This window comes from Lithobates pipiens, unplaced genomic scaffold (genome assembly GCF_037356315.1).
Source record: "Lithobates pipiens isolate NorthernLeopardFrog02 unplaced genomic scaffold, aLitPip1_a1.2 Scaffold_22, whole genome shotgun sequence".
NCBI lineage: Eukaryota > Metazoa > Chordata > Amphibia > Anura > Ranidae > Lithobates > Lithobates pipiens.
This window is the reverse complement of record NW_027507784.1, coordinates 253,437,382-253,456,592: the sequence shown is the minus strand read 5'-3', so window position 1 is coordinate 253,456,592 and position 19,211 is coordinate 253,437,382. Positions and strand designations below refer to the sequence as shown.

Sequence of the window (19,211 nt, the reverse complement as noted above, 5' to 3'; positions counted from 1 at the left end):
GCTAAAGTTGTTGAAACATGTTAGCCATTTGCTTTTACTGAACCATATTTTAATAAACTCTATAAGGTATTCTCAAGTGGCCGACTCTCCATTTGTTTGAGCTATGCTATATGGATGTGCGGGAGTATCTCCCTCCAAAATTAAAAAAAGTTTTACCCATAGTTGTAATTTTTTTTTTGTATTTTTTTTTAACCTGCAAGGCAATATCATAATGTACTAGTATGCATTGCATACTAGCACATTATGTGAAACTTACCTTAGAATGAAAACCCCTCCAGTGACGCACTGTCGCCACTGAAGGCACCTCCATCTTCACCTGGTCTTCCATCCGGGTTCATGGACTCCAGTTGTGTGAGTGGTCGGAGGTGCGATGACGTCACTATTGCGTATGAGCGCGGGAGCAGCTGTTTATGGCACAGGACTCGGGTATGCCGTTCCTTTAGAGTGCATGGTGACCTGATCGGCTACGTTTACAGTAAATATCCCCTAAACAGTGCACATTTAGGAGATATTTACAGTACTTATAAGTAAGCCTTAATATAGGCTTACCTATATGTAAAAATCATGCAAGGGAGTTTACTCCTACTTTAAAAAAAACGTGTTCTACTATCCTTAGGGATAATAGCGTCAGTTAAAAGGTATCCAAACTCAGGAATAAAAATGTTCTTTATTGCAGTTTACCAATTCTTAAAGTATAAGTAAAGGCAAAACTTTTTTTTTTAGTTTTGGACAGGAGTGGAGAGGGATTAGAGCTCCTGTCAATTTGTATTGCTGTCTGTGCCCCCATTAAGGAGATTTACCCTCTCTACTTGTCCTGTTTACCATTATCATTGAAAATGAAAGTAAAAAGTAGGAAAAGTAATAGAGGGGAAATCTGCCAACGGGCACTAGTTCTGGTGAACTGGGGGTCCCCAAGGAATTCCTTTAATTTGCAGAGATTTCCTCTCACTTCCTGTTTGGCTATGGGACAGGAAATGAATCTCCGCAATGGGACAGAGATGATGGAAAAAATCTGACAACGGTTATAATCCTCCCTTAGGTGGGTTCACACTGGTATGACAAACACTCTGACATTGGGAGCTTGATGTGTGAAAATCAATGTTTCCCTATGGGAGCTGCCTTAACTGGTCCAACACAAGTCGGTTTGACTTTGAACATGCTCCCTGTACTACTTTGGTCCGACTTTGATCCTACTTCAGCCCATTGACTATCATTGAAGTAGGATCAAAGTTGGATCCTTGTCCTAACCCTCCAACTTTGGCATCAGACATTGTGTTATTTCTTTCCCTCTGCTGTAGCCCCTCCCATTGTGTGTTAGTTTTGATTGGTCAAAGGACAAGTCTTACTATCTGAAAAGTCGGATGAAAGCAGTATCATGTTCATGAAAGTTGGATGAATGTAGGACCAATGTAGGACTGATGTCGCAGAGCAAAGTAGGATGAAAGTCGTACTACTGTTGTGTAGTATAGTGTGAACCCAGCCTCAGCCTAGGTTCACTCTGAGCTGCGGGAATGGAGCCGTGCGAGATTAGCAGAACTTGCAGCATTTCACTCCTGCATGTCAGTCCCGATTTCGGCCGTGATTTAACCACTACAGATCCGCGCTATTGCCAAATGACGGCATCAGCGCGGACCTACATTTCCGGGACTACGTCTATTGACGTCGTCCCGGATACGAGCGGCCTGCGCGCCCCCTGAGGGGCGCGCGCGGCGCGCTCTGTGATCGGCGAGTCCGTGAGACTCGCCTGATCACCGATCCGTGCAAGGGGTCGATCCCGACCCCTTATCACGTGATCAGCTGTCAGCCAATGACAGCTGATCATGTGATAGAACGGAGCCGGTAATCGGCTATTATTCCTCCTCGCGCTGACAGCGCGAGGAGAAAAAAAATCAATACAAGGGACCACCTGCCACCTGCCAGTGCCCACCTGCCTCCCGCAGTGCCATCCTGAAGTAAAATAAAACGCAAAAGTAAGTGCCCCCCGTCAGTGCCCCCCGTCAGTGCCCATAGTGCCCACAGTGCCACCCACAGTGCCACCCACAGTGCCACCCCACAGTGCCACCCACAGTGCCACCCACAGTGCCACCCAATCTGCCTCAAAGGTGCTGCACCCCAGTGCCGCCCCATCAGTGCCCAGCAGTGCCGCCCATCAGTGCCCAGCAGTGCCGCCCATCAGTGCCCAGCAGTGCCACCTATCAGAGCCACCTATCAGTGCCACCTATCAGTGCCCATCAGTCCCATCTATCTGTGGTACCTATCAGTGCCCATCCGTGCCACCCATCCGTGCCACCCATCTGTGCCACCCATCCGTGCCATCTTATGTGCCCATCTTTGCCCATCAGTGCCGCCTTATCTGTGCCCATCGGTGCCGCCTTATCTGTGCCTATTAGTGCCGCCTTAACTATGCCTATCAGTGCCCACCAGTGCAGCCCATCAGTGCCCACCAATGCAGCCCATCAGTGCCCACCAATGCAGCCCATCAGTGCCCACCAATGCAGCCATCAGTGCCGCCTAATCAGCGCACTTCAATGAAGGAGAAAAATGACCCGTTTGCAAAATTTTATAACAAACTATTAAAACATGATTTTTTTTTTTTTTGCATCTTTTTTTGTTTGTTTAGCAAAAAATAAAACTCCGAGCTGTAACTAAATACCACCAAAAGAAAGCTCTATTTGTGGGAAAAAAATGATAAAAATTTCATTTGGGTACAGTGTTGTATGCCCGCGCAATTGTCATTCAAAGTGCATCAGCGCTGAAAGCTGAAAATTGGTCTGGGACTGAGGGGGGTTTAACCACTTGCCGACCGCCGCACGACGATATACGTCGGCAGAATGGCACGGGCAGGCATATTGGCGTATATATAAGTCCATGCCTGCCCGCGGGTGGGGGGCCCGATCGGGCCCCCCCCCGGTGCCTGCGGTGGTCGGCATTCGTTCGGGAGAGATCAGGGATGAGGGGACGGCCATTCATTCATGGCCACCCCCTCGCGATCGCTCCCGACGAATGAAAATCCTCGGTGACATCACTTCCTCTCCTGTATTGTAAACACAGGCAGAGGAAATGATGTAATCTCTCCTCGTGTCGGTCTTTTTCGTTCCGGCACGGAGGAGAGAAGATCGGTGAGTTGCACCTAACACTACACTAACAGTAGAACACGCCAGGCACACTTTTCACCCCCCTGATCACCCCCCAATCACCCCCCCAATCACCCCTGCCCCCCCAGTCACAGTGACACCAAGTGCATTTTTTATTATTTTTTTTTTTTTTTTTTTTTTTTTGCATTGGTGTCATTTGTGACTGTAATAACTGTTAGGGCAGTTAGGGTTAGCCCCCTTTAGCTCTAGGGTGCCCCCCTAACCCCCCCAATAAAGGTTTAACCCCGTGATCACCCCCCGTCGCCAGTGTCACTAATAAGCGATTTTTTTCTGATCGCTGTATTAGTGTCACAGGTGACGCTAGTTAGGCAGGTAAGTATTTAGGTTCGCCGCAGCTTTTTATAGCGTCAGGGACCCCCATATACTACCGCATAGCCCCCTGATTGCCCCCCAGTTAACCCTTTCACCAGTGATCACCATATAACTGTTACAGGTGACGCTGGTTGGTTAGTTATTTTTTTTTTGTTTCAGGGCACCCGCCATTTATTACCTAATAAAGGTTTAACCCCCTGATCACCCGGCGGGTGATATAAGTTTGAGGGTCAGATAAGGCCTGCGTCGCCCCAGCGTCAGGTTAGTGCCAGTACCGCTAACACCCACGCGCAAAGCATACACCTCCCTTTAGTAATATAGTATCTGATCAGATCTATATTAGCGTTGCCTTCATTTTAGGTTTCCCAAAACGCATTGTTAGCGGGATCAGCCCAGATACCCGCTAGCACCTGCGTTTAGCCCCTCCGCCAAGCCCAGCCCAGCCCACCCAAGTGCAGTATCGATCGATCACTGTCACTTACAAAACACAACACACATAACTGCAGCGTTCGCAGAGTCAGGCTTGATCCCTGCGATCGCTAACAGTTTTTTTTGTAGCGTTTTGAAACAGTCGCTGACAGGCTAGGTGCTTTTTTTACCTGTGAGTCTCACTAGTGTACCCCTAAATTTAGAGCCCAAAATGGCAAGGCGAAGGTACACTAGTGAAGAGGCCTACACGTTTCTGAGCATGACAGATAGTGAAGAGGACGTCACTCATCTGTCAGATTCAGGCTCAGAATACGATCCTGTAGAGGACAGCGGCTCCATGACAGATAGCTCTGACGACGGAGATGAGGCCGCTGCTAAGAACAGGTGTGCCCAATCCCGTATGTATTCTGTTGTTGAGGTGCAGGAACCGCAGGTCACTCGTATGGAGCAGAGACGTACTAGAGCCGCTCAACCTTCTGGTGAACTGGCAAGCACCAGCGGCCTAGTACACCCTGGACGTACATCCAGCACTGCAGTAACACGTGGTGACGTGGCGAGTCCCATAAGTGCAGTTCAAGCTGGCGAGGTGGCAAGCACAAGTAGTGTCCCGCTGCCACCAAGAAGAAGACAAAGACAGGCCCGTCGTACCCATAGTGCCCTTCCTGCAGAATTCGCCAATCCTATTTGGGTGCCCACATCTTCTGCAGAACCCGTACTTCCCCCATTCACTGGCCAACCTGGCATTAACGTGGAAACAGTTGATTTTACGACACTTGACTTTTACTCACTGTTTTTCACCGAAGATCTCTATAGATCTATTGTGGACCAAACCAATTTGTACGCTGCTCAACACATCGCCACTATTCCCCAGTCCGCCCTTGCCAGACAATGGAAACCAGTTACGGTTTCCGAATTTAAAACCTTTCTGGGCCTCTCCCTCAACATGGGCATAACCAAAAAGAGTGAATTGCGGTCATATTGGTCCACTGACCCAATTCACCATATGCGCGTGTTCTCTGCTTCCATGTCCAGGGCACGATACGAGATGATTTTGCGGTTCATGCACTTCAGCGACAATGAACTCTGTCGTCCTCGTGGAGACCCTGAATACGATCGGCTCTACAAAATTCGGCCCCTCATAAACCACTTCAACCAACGTTTTGCAGACATGTTTACTCCCCATCAAGTTGTCTGCGTTGATGAGTCCCTGATTAAGTTTTCTGGTCGCTTGTCATTCAAACAATACGTCCCCAACAAGCGTTCCAGATACGGGGTCAAGATGTATAAGCTCTGTGACAGGGCCACAGGCTATACACGTAGTTTCATGGTTTATGAGGGTAAAGATAGTCACGTAGAGCCGGAGAACTGCCCTGATTACATAGGAAGCGCTGGCAAGATAGTGTGGGACATGGTGTCACCCTTATTCGGAAAGGGGTACCACTTGTACGTGGACAATTATTACACAAGCGTGCCACTGTTTAGTCACTTGTTTGATCAGCAGATTGGAGCATGTGGCACCGTGCGACCTAATCGCCGGGGCTTTCCCCAGCGGCTTGTAGAGTCCCCTCTTAGGCTGGGGGAGAGAGCCTGCTTGCGCAGTAATAATTTGCTCGCTATGAAGTGGAGGGATAATAAGAATGTTTTCGTTCTTACCTCCCTTCATGCAGACACGACGGTCCAAATTTCTACGGCGACTGGTATTGTGGAGAAACCCCTCTGTGTCCACAAATATAACCTTAACATGGGAGGGGTGGACCTCAATGACCAGTTGTTGGCGCCGTATCTAGTTGCCCGTAAGGCCAGACGCTGGTACAAAAAAGTGTCTGTTTATTTATTCCAATTGGCTATACTGAATGCTTATGTACTACACAAAGCTTCAGGACGGACTGGATCCTTCCTCAAATTCCAGGAGGATATCGTCAGAGCCCTTCTGTATCCAGACGGTGCTCCACCTCACCTTCCCCTACCAGATGCAGTAAGCCGGCTGCATGAGAGGCATTATATTTATGTCCTCCCGAGTACCCCTACCCAACGAGCCCCCCAAAGAAAATGTCGTGTCTGCAGTAAGCGCGGATTTAGGCGTGACACCCGTTATTGTTGTCCCCGCTGTCCTGACCAGCCTGGTCTTTGCATTGGTGAATGTTTTGAACGCTACCATGAACTAGTTGAGTTTTAGAGTAGGGTACAGCATTGCACAGGCTAGGCACACGTTCACAGGGTCTCCCAAGATGCCATCGCATTTTGAGAGACCCAAACCGCTGGAACCGTTACAACAGAAGTGTTAAAGTTACATAAAAAAGTGTTTAAAAAAAAAAAAAAAAAAAAGTAAAAAAAACAAAAAACCAAAAAAAATATAAAATAAAAAAACCAAAAATAGTTGTCGTTTTATTGTTCTCTCTCTCTCTATTCTCTCTCTATTGTTCTGCTCCTTTGTACTGTATTCTATTCTGCAATGTTTTATTGTTAACCATTTTTTGTTTTCAGGTACGCCATTCAGCTGTAGCGTGGATTTATTTATCTTGACAGCAACAGCGTTTGCTCCCACGATACGTAAAGCCACGACTCCAGCGCTGTCGGAGGTGATTTCACCACCACAGTTAAAAAAAGAGCATATATGCCGAAGCATGGGGGCATAAGGGGTGGAGGAGCGATCTGCTCCTACCTTTTGCGGGAGGATGCCCCCATGCTTCGGCATATATATATTTTAGGCACAGATTGTGTTAAATGTGTTATTTTTTGCGATTTTTTTTGTATTTGCTTTGCAGGTATGGTAAGTCCTACTGTTATACTGTAATGTTACTTTGTTTTATTGTTAACCATCATTTGCTTAGCAGGTACGCCATTCTGCTGCAGAGCGGATTTATTTATCTTGACAGCAACAGCGTTTGCTCCCATGATACATAAAGCCGCGACTCTAGCACTGTCGGGGGTGATTTCACCACCACAGTTAAAAAAGAGCATATATGCCGAAGCATGGGGGCATAAGGGGTGGAGGAGCGATCTGCTCCTACCTTTTGCGGGAGGATGCCCCCATGCTTCGGCATATATAAATGGTGCATGTATGCCCACCATTAGAAAGTGGGTGGATGAAGGGTGGTATCTAATGGTGGGCATACCCACCGATCAATATTTTTTTTTCGTTCAGCCCACAGGCTGCATGAAAAAAAAATTACAATATATGCCCAACCAGTTCCAGCAACATACTGGTATGTTGCGGGACTTTGAGTGCTTATACCAGAATGATGCCTGCAGGTTTAGGTATCATCTTGGTATCATTCTTTTCAGCCAGCGGTCGGCTTTTATGTAAAAGTAATCCTAGCGGCTAATTAGCCTCTAGACTACTTTTACAAGCAGTGGGAGGGAATGTCCCCCCCCCCCGCACCATCTTCCATGGTTTTCTCAGGCTCTCCTGTCCCAACAGGGAACCTGAGAATGCAGCCGGTGGTTCCGCCAGCTGACCATAGAGCTGATCAGAGACCAGAATGGCTCCAATCATCTCTATGGCCTAAGACACCGGAAGCTACAAACATTTCATGACTTAGATTTTGCGGGATGTAAACAGCGCCATTGGGAAATTGGGAAAGCATTTTATCACACCGATCTTGGTGTGGTCAGATGCTTTGAGGACAGAGGAGAGATCTAGGGTCTGATAGACCCTAATTTTTAAAAAAAAGAGTACCTGTCACTATCTATTGCAATCATAGGGGATATTTACATTCCCTGAGATAACAATAAAAATCATAAAAAAATATATATAAATGAAAGGAACAGTTTAAAAATAAAATAAAAAAGCAAAATAAATAATAAAAAAAAAATTAATAAAAAAAAACACCCCTGTACCCCCCTGCTAAGGCGCAACGTGGAACGCAAGCGTTGGTCTGGTGGCATATGTAAACAGCAATTGCACCATGCATGTGAGGTATCACCACGAAGGTCAGATCGAGGGTACTAATTTTAGCAGTAGACCTCCTCCGTAAATCTAAAGTGGTCACCTGTAAAGGCATTTAAAGGCTTTTAAAAATGTACGTAGTTTGTCGCCGCTGCACGTTTCTGCGCAATTTTAAAGCATGTCATGTTTGGTATCCATGTACTCGGCCTAAGATCATATTTTTTATTTCATCAAACATTTGGGCAATATAGTGATTTTTAGTGCATTAAAATAAAAAAAGTGTGTTTTTTCCCCCAAAAATGCGTTTGAAAAATCGCTGCGCAAATACCGTGTGAAAAAAAAAAATGAAAAACCCACCATTTTAATCGGTAGGGCTTTTGCTTTAAAAAAACACTTCATGTTTGGGGGTTCAAAGTAATTTTCTTGCAAAAAAAAATATTTTTTCATGTAAACAAAAAGTGTCAGAAAGGGCTTTTTCTTCAAGTGGTTAGAAGAGTGGGTGATGTGTGACATAAGCTTCTAAATGTTGTGCATAAAATGCCAGGACAGTTCAAAACCCCCCCAAATGACCCCATTTTAGAAAGTAGACACCCCAAGCTATTTGCTGAGAGGCATGTCGAGTCCATGGAATATTTTATATTTTGACAAAAGTTGTGGAAAAAATACATTATTATTATTTTTTATTTTTTTTTTGCACAAAGTTGTCATTAAATGATATATTGCTCAAACATGCCATGGTTATATGTAAAATTACACCCCAAAATACATTCTGTTGCTTCTCCTGAGTACGGGGATACCACAAGTGTGAGACCTTTTGGGAGCCTAACCGCGTACGGTACCCCAAAATCCAAGCACCACCTTCAGGATTTCTAAGGGTGTAAATTTTAGATTTCATTCCTCACTGCCTATCACAGTTTCGGAGGCCATGGAATGCCCAGATAGCACAAAATCCCCCCAAGTGACCCCATTTTGGAAAGGAGACACCCCAAGCTATTTGCCGAGAGGTATGGTTAGTATTTTGCAGACCTTCATTTTTGTCACAAAGTTTTGAAAATTGAAAAAAAGAAAAAAAATATACATTATTTTTTTTTTTCTTCATTTTCAAAAACAAATGAGAGCTGCAAAATACTCACCATGCCTCTCGGCAAATAGCTTGGGGTGTCTACTTTCCAAAATGGGGTCATTTTGGGGGGTTTTGTGCTATTTTGGCATTTTATGGCCTTCAAAACTGTGATAGGTAGTGAGGTGTAAAATCAAAAATTTACCCCCTTAGAAATCCTGAAGGCGGTTCTTGGTTTTCGGGGCCCCGTACGCGACTAGGCTCCCAAAAAGTCCCACATATGTGGTATCCCCGTACTCAGGAGAAGCAGCAGAATTTATTTTGGGGTGTCATTTCACATATGTCCCTGGCATGTGTGAGCAATATATCATTTAGTGACAACTTTGTGAAAAAAAAATAAAAAAAAATAAAAGTTTGTAATTTTCCCGCAACTTGTGGCAAAATATAAAATATTCCATGGACTCAACATGCCTCTCAGCAAATAGCTTGGGGTGTCTACTTTCTAAAATGGGGTCATTTGTGGGGGTTTTGTGCCATCTTGGCATTTTATGGCCTTCAAAACTGTAATAGGTAGTGAGAAGTGAAATCAAAGATTTACGCCCTTAGAAAGCCTGAAGGCGGTTCTTGGCTTTCGGGGCCCCGTACGCACCTAGGCTCCCAAAAAATCCCACACATGTGGTATCCCTGTACTCAGGAGAAGCAGCAGAATTTATTTTGGGGTGTCATTTTACATATGCCCATGGCATGCGTGACTAATATATCATTTAGTGACAACTTTGTGAAAAAAAAAATAAAAAAAAAAAAGTTTGTAATTTTCCCGCAACTTGCGGCAAAATATAAAATATTCCATGGACTCAACATGCCTCTCAGCAAATAGCTTGGGGTGTCTACTTTCTAAAATGGGGTCATTTGTGGGGGTTTTGTGCCATCTTGGCATTTTATGGCCTTCAAAACTGTAATAGGTAGTGAGGCGTGAAATCAAAGATTTACGCCCTTAGAAAGCCTGAAGGCGGTTCTTGGCTTTTGGGGCCCCGTACGCAGCTAGGCTCCCAAAAAGTCCCACATATGTGGTATCCCCGTACTCAGGAGAAGCAGCAGAATTTATTTTGGGGTGTAATTTCACATATGCCCATGGCATGCGTGAGCAATATATCATTTAGTGACAACTTTGTGAAAAAAAAAAATAAAAAAAAAAAAGTTTGTAACTTTCCCGCAACTTGCGGCAAAATATAAAATATTCCATGGACTCAACATGCCTCTCAGCAAATAGCTTGGGGTGTCTACTTTCTAAAATGGGGTCATTTGTGGGGGTTTTGTGCCATCTTGGCATTTTATGGCCTTCAAAACTGTAATAGGTAGTGAGGCGTGAAATTAAAAATGTATGCCCTTAGAAAGCCTGAAGGCGGTGCTTGGTTTTCGGGGCCCCGTACGCGGCTAGGCTCCCAAAAAGTCCCACATATGTGGTATCCCCGTACTCAGGAGAAGCAGCAGAATTTATTTTGGGGTGTAATTTCACATATGCCCATAGCATGTGTGAGCAATATATCATTTAGTGACAACTTTGTGAAAAATTTATAAAGTTTGTCATTTTCCCGCAACTTGTGGCAAAATATAAAATATTCCATGGACTCAACATGCCTCTCAGCAAATAGCTTGGGGTGTCTACTTTCTAAAATGGGGTCATTTGTGGGGGTTTTGTGCCATCTTGGCATTTTATGGCCTTCAAAACTGTGATAGGTAGTGAGGAGTAAAATGACATATGTATGCCCTTAGAAATCCTGAAGGCGGTGCTTGGCTTTCGGGGCCCCGTACGCGGCTAGGCTTCCAAAAAGTCGACCACATGTGGTATCCCCGTACTCAGGAGAAGCAGCAGAATGTATTTTGGGGTACAATTCCACATATAACCATGGCATGTGTGAGCAATATATCATTTAGTGACAACTTTGTGTAAAAAAAAAAAAAAATTTTTTTTTTTGTCATTATTCAATCGCTTGCGGCAAAAAAATAAAATATTCAATGGGCTCAACATGCCTCTTATCAATTTCCTTAGGGTGTCTACTTTCCAAAATGGGGTCATTTGGGGGGGTTTTGTACTGCCCTGCCATTTTAGCACCTCAAGAAATGAGATAGGCAGTCATAAAATAAAAGCTGCGTAAATTCCAGAAAACGTACCTTAGTTTGTAGATGTGACAACTTTTGCGCAAACCAATAAATATACAATTATTGACTTTTTTTTTACCAAAGACATGTGGCTGAATACATTTTGGCCTAAATGTATGACTAAAATTGAGTTTATTGGATTTTTCTAATAACAAAAAGTAGAAAATATCATTTTTTTTCAAAATTTGCGGTCTTTTTACGTTTATATCGCAAAAAATAAAAATCGCAGAATCAGTCAAATACCTTTAAAAGAAAGCTCTATTTGTGGGAAGAAAAGGACGCAAATTTCGTTTGGGTACAACATTGCATGACCGCGCAATTACCAGTTAAAGCAGCGCAGTGCCAAAGTGTAAAAAGACCTCTGGTCATTTACCAGCAAAATGGTCCGGTCTTAAAGTGGTTAAGTGCCCAGTAAGCAAGTGGTTAAGAGACATCTATGCAGGTTTCTGCACAGATATCAATGTAAATCGCAGCCCGAAAATCGCAAAAAGTAGTACGAAAAACTACTTTTTGAAATCAATGCAGCGCCACATCGTTTAGGACAGTGCCATTGATGGCAATTGCCGGTGATTTGACATGTCAAATCACATGTCAAAACGCTCCAGTGTGAACCAGGGCTTTATCCATAATGAAAACAAAAGTTTTGCCCATTGTTCTACTTTAAATGTGGCTGCTGTAACAGAGCAGAGGATGCTTTTCCTAGGCTCCTCCTCGGATCTGACTTGTCTTATGACAGACCACACGAGGAGTGTCTGAGGTCTGTGTTTGGACATTTATGGAGGAGGAGAAACAAGGATTTATGGTAGGGGAAGATGGAGTGTGGGGGGAATGACTTTTGCTGGTAGAGGAATATCAATCCTTTGTAGGGTGAGGATTTTGGGGGGGGGGGGGTAATTTTTTATTTAAAGTGGGAAAGTAGTGAGAAATACAGTCCTGAATTGTGCTTTTTGTACATAGCATGTGCACACTGTATGTATTGTAGCACACTCCTGACACTGTACTGTACACCGTGCTCTCCTGATCTCTACACTCCCTACTCAGCACATTCCTAAATCCTGCATCCCTTTTGCTTTCCTTTTCCCTCCATCCCTCTTTCTTTCTTTCCTTCCTTCTCCCTCCATCCCTTTTTCTTTCTTTCTTTTTCTTTCTTTTTCTTTCTTTCTTTCTTTCTTTCTTTCTTTCTGCCTCCATTCCTCTTTCTTTCTTTCTTTCTTTCTTTCTTTCTTTCTTTCTTTCATTCTTTCCTTTATTTCTCTCCCTCTCCCTCCCTCTCTCCCTCCATCTCTCTCCATCTCTCCATCCATATACAAACCAGGATCCCCCATTGTTACTCCAGTTCTCCTTTACCCAACCCTCATCTGCTACCCCCACCCCTTTTTATCCCCTCCCCCTTTCCCTTACCCTAAGGTTCCCACTTCCATTCTCCACCACCACCCCCATTTTTTCAGGGGCTAAGAAAGAACCCTGCGGCGGAGCATCTTGTTACTGCTGCTGCTTGTGTCTATTCATCCCATATGATTGGCGCAGTACACATCCCACCCGCACAAGCAGCAGTAATAAGATGCTCCACCTCAGGGTTCTTCCTTAACCCCTGTAAAGGGTGTGAGTAAGGGCTTATGTCTAAATTTTGCCTAAGGCCTCACAAAGCCTAGAGCCACCTCTGTATATAGGGGTTGATTTACTAAAACAGGAGAGTATATGGTGCAGCTCTGCATAGAAACCAATCAGCTTCCAGGGTTTTTTTTGTCAAAGCTTAATTGAACAAGCTGAAATTAGAAGCTGATTGGCTACTATTTACAGCTGTACCAGATTTTGCACTCCCCAGTTTTAATAAATCAACCTCATAGTATAACATTTTTGGATTGTGGGTATAGATATGCTTTCTTCCTCTTTGTATAAAGTTTATGCCAATGTCTGCTTGTATTGTGGTGGAGAACAATCTGGAGACAGGCAGTAGATACAATCCCAGGCCATCCAGCGCTTAAGAGCTACTGTATCCTAATTTTCCTGGAGTCATCCTACAGATTGGCCACAATCTTCATATCTTTTTAAGTAGATAAACTTTATTTTTGGCAAGTACAAACTCAACATACCCTCTATCAATCTCAAGAGTCTCCGAATCATGGTATGCCGAGTTATAAAATCCATCACTGTAGTTTAAAGCCATGGTAGTGGTATTTTCTGTCTTGCAGTTAAGACTTGTCTGAAAAAAAATATATATGTTAAACAATAGCAGGCACAATCGATACAGATAAACCATTATACTGGCTAGGTATTTAGGCCTATTCAAGCCCGATTGGCATATGCCTATTGCCTAATGTCAGAGGTAAGCAAAGAAAAACTATTTATACTGCAAATCACAATATTTTTGGATGACAAAACCATTTGTAAGTTTATTGCATATAATCATCAGGTTTACACATGCCAAAGAGTGGGGCAGGGTGAGTACTCCAATCAAGATTTTTTTGCCTGTCTGTCCTTGCTGCAGAGATGGGTCCTTTAATGATGATTATATTATGAAAATGGCTTTCCTAAAAGTGTGCAGTGAATGGGCTGCCTTAACATAATGTACATTACCATGCGGCATAACGTTAATGCATTAATAAGTGTTAAAGCGGCACAATAGTGTGCACAGGCCCCTGTTTGAAGGAGGTTTTAAACACTCTCTAGAAAAAAAAGCTTTGGCTTGATTTCCATTTAAAGAATTGTGTATACAGCTGATAGGAAATTTTACTATTTCTTGCTGCTTACGTCTCCTGTTTATCGTAAGCTAATTAGAAGAGTTAAACACTTACAAGTGCATTTTGATTGATCACAATAATTATTCCTTATAAAATATTTCTCTCATCAACTTAAATACAAAGATTTGCACAGTCAATCTCTACCATAGAGTCAGAGTTATCATCAGTATGGTACCATATTAAAGCAAAATAGGATTATTTGAAGTAAGAATGTAAAAGGGGCTCAAGCTTTCAGATCCTCCACACCTCATTTCAGAATTAAAAGACACACTGATTCACCAATTTGAAACACTGTGGTCAAATACTAAAAGGGTTAAAAATGAAGGAAAATGAAATGCAGCATGTACCTCAGTTACATGCAATTGGAGGATGGAGTGAAAATATTTTAAAGAAGCAAAGCATTTTTGTAAGGGTCTGTTCACACTGCCCTGCACAGTCGCCACACAAACGGCAGTGGTTTAGTGTGTGGCAACTGTTCGTTCTGGCTGCACTGAGCTGGCATAGCGGATGGAGTGATGTGCATTTCAGCGCATCACACAGATCCCTTTTTTTTGTACCAACTTAACTTGAATTGCATAAAAGTGACACTTCAATTATGTCACTGTATAGTACATAAGCACTGTGCATTTCGCTGCTGTGCAGTGACACGTGATCCTGTTCTGTACGCTACAATAAAGTGCACCATGTCTGCGTGTTATCACTGCTCACTGGACTGCACCTCCAGGGTGCATTCCAATGTGAATAGGACACATAGAAAACAATTGTTTTCTGCATGTCCTAGCAGTGACCTGTGTTCATCCAGTGTAAAACATAGGTCGAGTCACTGTAAATGAAGCCTTCGATAAGATAGAGGAGAGTTCAGGGAAATTGAAAAAAACTCCCAACTGTTACCAAATGTCCATTTACCAGCAGCAGTGTACATGAGGCCTATGTCCTGCTTCTTGAGTAAATCTTAAAGAAGTCTTGATTTCTCTTGAGGAAATCTTGATGATGAATTGCACATAGTATGGATTAAACTGACATCAACACATATTTATGTACAGTACTTAACCTTGCATTCAAAGACTGAACTATAGTCTTACCTTCAGTCTTGCACAGTTGTACAGGTAGGTGCCTGCTTTGCTGCACACAATAAGATTCTCACAGTGTGCATCAGAGACTGTAGCAAATCAGATTGCGCCTACCTCATTTATTCGATTTCAGTTCTTTCAATCATGGAGGGAGTTACCCTTGCAAATTGAACAGTCTATTTGCCTTTAGTAAATTAACCCAGTGTGACTGATCCAATATTTGCACTTTGCAAGTGAATTTACCCCAGAGCTTAGTAAATGCGGCAAAATTTCCCTTTGCAAAGAACAACCAATCATGAAAAATTAAAAGAAACTGAATTTTTGCTTGCACATGACTGGGTGATGGAAGTCGGGCAGAGCTTCACTATATTCACTAAGCTCTGTGAACAGTCTTTGTACCTTTAGTAAATCAACCCGTGAGCAAAAGCTGGTATATGCGGCAGTGCTGCCAGCAGTTTAACTGACAACAGGCTTGGATTGGGTTTAGTACTGAGATCATTTTGCAATATTCTAGGAAGTCAACTTCATTATCAATATTGCCTGAAACAGTTCATAGTCTGATTGCTACACAAAGACTGTATGGAAACACTTTGTACAGTTAGGTGTTAGTATTTGTTTTTCTGTTTACTAAGAGAGTGGAAGTCATTCTGAAATCCGTTTTGAAAGACCTGTGTAAATATTAGCTGAAACCTGGAGAATCTATTTCAGATACCACACTATAGCAATGCAGATAAGAGGAATTATTTAAGCCAACACTAACAGTAGGTTGTATATAACTAATGCCTAAATACTGCTTTAATTTTCCCAAAATTAACTGCCAGTTCAATTTTAAATAATTATTTAAAAAACTGTATAAAGAGAAGGAGCCCTATGGTGGACTTTGGAGGCACGTACAACAGTAAAATGTAGTAGAGACAATTTTATTTATTCAAAAGATTGGTATAAAAACATATCATAAAAATAGTTTATAAACAAACATGCCAATGCCCAGAGTACAGTTTAGTTGATAAGCTTATCACCTATCCAGGATATAATTAGCTGCAGAGCTTGTAACCCTACGCGTTTCTGAGCTCTTGTAGTCTCCTTCATCAGGGGTAGACAAACAACATAGAGCGTAGTTATATCAAGAGAGATAGTTGTATGAATGTAGCATGTTATTTATTTAAAAACGACTAAGCCGATCAGATGAGGTAAGTGGCTTTCCAGTGTCCAGGGCTCCCATATATGAATGTTGTTGCATGAGATTCTAACTTACATATAAATATTGCCGAAAGGTGGAGGTGTCCAAAAGATCCCCCTCCCCCACCCCGAAAGACCGGGGGTACCGCTGGGCGAAACCAGGAGAAACACTGAGGTGAAAAAAGGCGCCAGGTCCTGTAGCAGTAACACTGGTGAGATGAGTAGATAGATCTAGAGACTCGAAACCCACAAAGTATAGTGACCACTAAAACAGGCACAGAGCCCAAAGCCACCAGACTGTCCGCTCTGCGTCCTACAATGTCAAAGCACATCATTCTATGCTGTATACTTGTCTTGTTCCAAAGCTCTGAGTGTCATTTCTCTCTGCTGCCTTGTTCTTCTGTTATCAGCATGAGTTGCTTCTGACAGTTTTTCCCAACCCCAAGAGTTAAAAAGGTGACAGGGCAGGGAGCTGCAGCACTTAGCCTGTGACTCATATTCCCAGCTCTGCTTCTTCTCCAAACCATGTGAAGGGATGTGTGTCTCTTCCCTCCAATCAGGGCTCCTTGAGAGATATTGGCTCTGTGAAGACTTTACACCCTTGCCCCCTGCTAATAGATAAATGTAGAAATCCTTTCTTCTTTGTGTTTTCAGAGCAATCTACAGAATAAATTCTTGCAGATACACAGCTACAACTTATGTAGGATGATTTGCTTCATCTCTATACATCACCTTATAGGGGGGCACTTTGCGGTGTATATGTACAGGTTTAAAAAAAAAATGGGAAAAAATACTGCGCTAAGTGAGCAATACCAATGAGAAAAAAAAAAAAGAAAAGCAGCAGCTCAATATGGGATACACATATAAACAAAGGAAATAATAAAATGGAGCTGCGCTAATTGTTGATGTGATATAAGCATATAAGCATACATTCATAAAAATTCTGTGAAAAACAAGATGAAGAGATCAAACTAGGAGACAATTTTTGACGTTTGTTATTATTTACGAATGTTGCTTAGTCCTCTGAGACTACTAAGCCAGTATGCCTTTTTCTGCTTTGATGCATTTACTGTATATGCATTCATGAGATGTTTCTTATAGTACTTTGTGATTTCAGCATATAAAAGAGTCACACCATCAATCTCCTGAAGAAACTCTAACGAGTGAAACATGTTGAGAGTGGTAGTGCCTTATATACACATGCTTGAATAATTTATTTATCCTCTGTTATGGATGAATTATTGTCTTTCTCTCGTGTTTTTTACCATTTTTTGTAATAAAATTCTTATATTTATTTACTCTTGGTGTTTTGACCTCTACATTTGACACCATTAAAAGTCCTGAGGTTTGTTACCTCTTAGCCCTGTTTTTTGAAATTCATGTATTCATAAACACAAACAATTCAAATAATGTGAATAAACGCAAAAAGTTCAAATGATGTGCACATGATTGTTTATACCAAAATAATATATTTTTTTTTTTTACTGAAAATATTGATTTTATAAAAAGTTGTGCAAATACTATCCAACATAAAAAAACTGAAACTAATACCATTTATTCTAAAGGGCATCTTTTGGAAAATATATAATTGTTTGGGAGCTTTATGTAAATTTTCTAGCAAAATATGTGGATTTTCAGGTATGTAAAAAAAATTAAAACTGATCTGGTAGAAAAGTGATTAATAAATGATTTTTAGTCTAAGCACTGTTGAGAAACTGAACCACTAAACATTAACAACACTGATAAGATTATTATTTTCATGAGGCTACTTACATGAAGTCATGTGTCTACTTTACAAAGGATTTTTGTTTTAGGTTTATGGGTTAAGGTTTACCAGGAAAATAATAGTCAAATTGGTCACAGGTCGGCAAGTCTCTTTAAATGAAATTAGTAGTTTGCCCATCCGATATCCATTTCAACATGCCGATACCATTTTATTCCTACCTCAGTAATTTCCTTATTATGACCAAAATGCAGAATGGAAATATAAATAATAAACAATAATAAAGACTGTGGAAAACCTCTGTGGTCATTTACTGTATACCATAACTCTGCTGAGCCATACAATTAATGGTAATGACATCACTAGCAAATACCAGGTAGAATACTGTCAGTTTCACAATGATTTATGAGGAGTGAAAACATTATGAAGTTAATTATAAAACAGCAATGGCTGTGACCAGTCGAGCAACTTTATCACATTATTCAAGTAAATGACTACATATTGATTCTTAATACATTTTGTTGTACACGTTTGTTGTATAATATTCTAGCAAAATGTTACTGGTGTATGGCCAGCTTAAGTCCCGGAACACAAGTGGGACAATTTTGGATAGAAGTCAATTACTATATCAGTAATGGTATTTACCTTTGTGAGGAAACTGGAGGACCTAAAGGAACCCATGCAAAAACAGAGAGAACAATCATAATCCATTCTGATGCTGCATTGCAGTGCTGGGACAAGGTCATCCAGACCAGCGCCCAAGGCAAAGATGCCAAATTGTGCCCTCCCACCCCATTCATGATGTGCCATGCCCAGCAGTCGCTCGCTTGTCAAAATCAATGAAGGTATCACTACTTCTGTCAGCCTTGTTACAGAAGGAAGGCACCCTTATCCTTACAGTAAACAATTATGCCCAGGGCAGCTGCCCCTCCTACCCATCCTTTGTCCTGGCCCTGCTGCATTGAGTGGAGTTTGAAATTAAAATTGTGTGTCAGTGCTATTTACATAGCCACCAGGCTTCCACCAATATTTGAGGGAAACAATACATACTTGGTGTACACAGCTATTTAGATCAAGAAATTAGGAATGTTCTCACAAACTAAGGATAATTATGAGTAGCACATTGTTTTGTTCTTGTGCATACTTGAGAAAACACTTAAAAGAGAAGTAGTGCCAAAGCGCTTTTGGCCATACTTAGTACTGCACTCATGTTACCCATATCACCTGACATTGGGCTAAGGTCTGACATCACTCAGCTTATCCAGACTTGGAAAAGTCCGCCCAAATGGCTTACCGGCAGCTGGCTCAGCCTCTCAGTGCCCCACTGAGAGCCTAAGCCAACCACTCCCACCCTCTCCCCTCTCCACAGACGCTCCTGTGAGAACTGGAGGGACAGAGCAGAGAGTGTCTGACAGTCACCGGCTCTCTGCTCACTGATGGCAGAGAACTGAGCACTCAGTTTTCAGTCTTAGAGACGGAGGGCAGATGCAGCA

General features: G+C 42.4%; 1 protein-coding gene across 2 annotated transcripts in view; it reads right to left on the bottom strand.

Annotated features, from left to right (window-relative positions):
• The window catches only part of TMC5 (transmembrane channel like 5), a 319,514-nt gene that overhangs the window by 243,170 nt on the left and 57,133 nt on the right, over positions 1-19,211 (bottom strand). For both annotated transcript variants that reach the window (XM_077448949.1, XM_077448948.1), the window contains one exon: positions 13,099-13,208. In XM_077448949.1, the coding sequence (XP_077305075.1) occupies positions 13,099-13,172 (74 nt within the window). In that variant the 5' untranslated portion in view covers positions 13,173-13,208. The remainder of the gene's footprint in view (positions 1-13,098; positions 13,209-19,211) is intronic.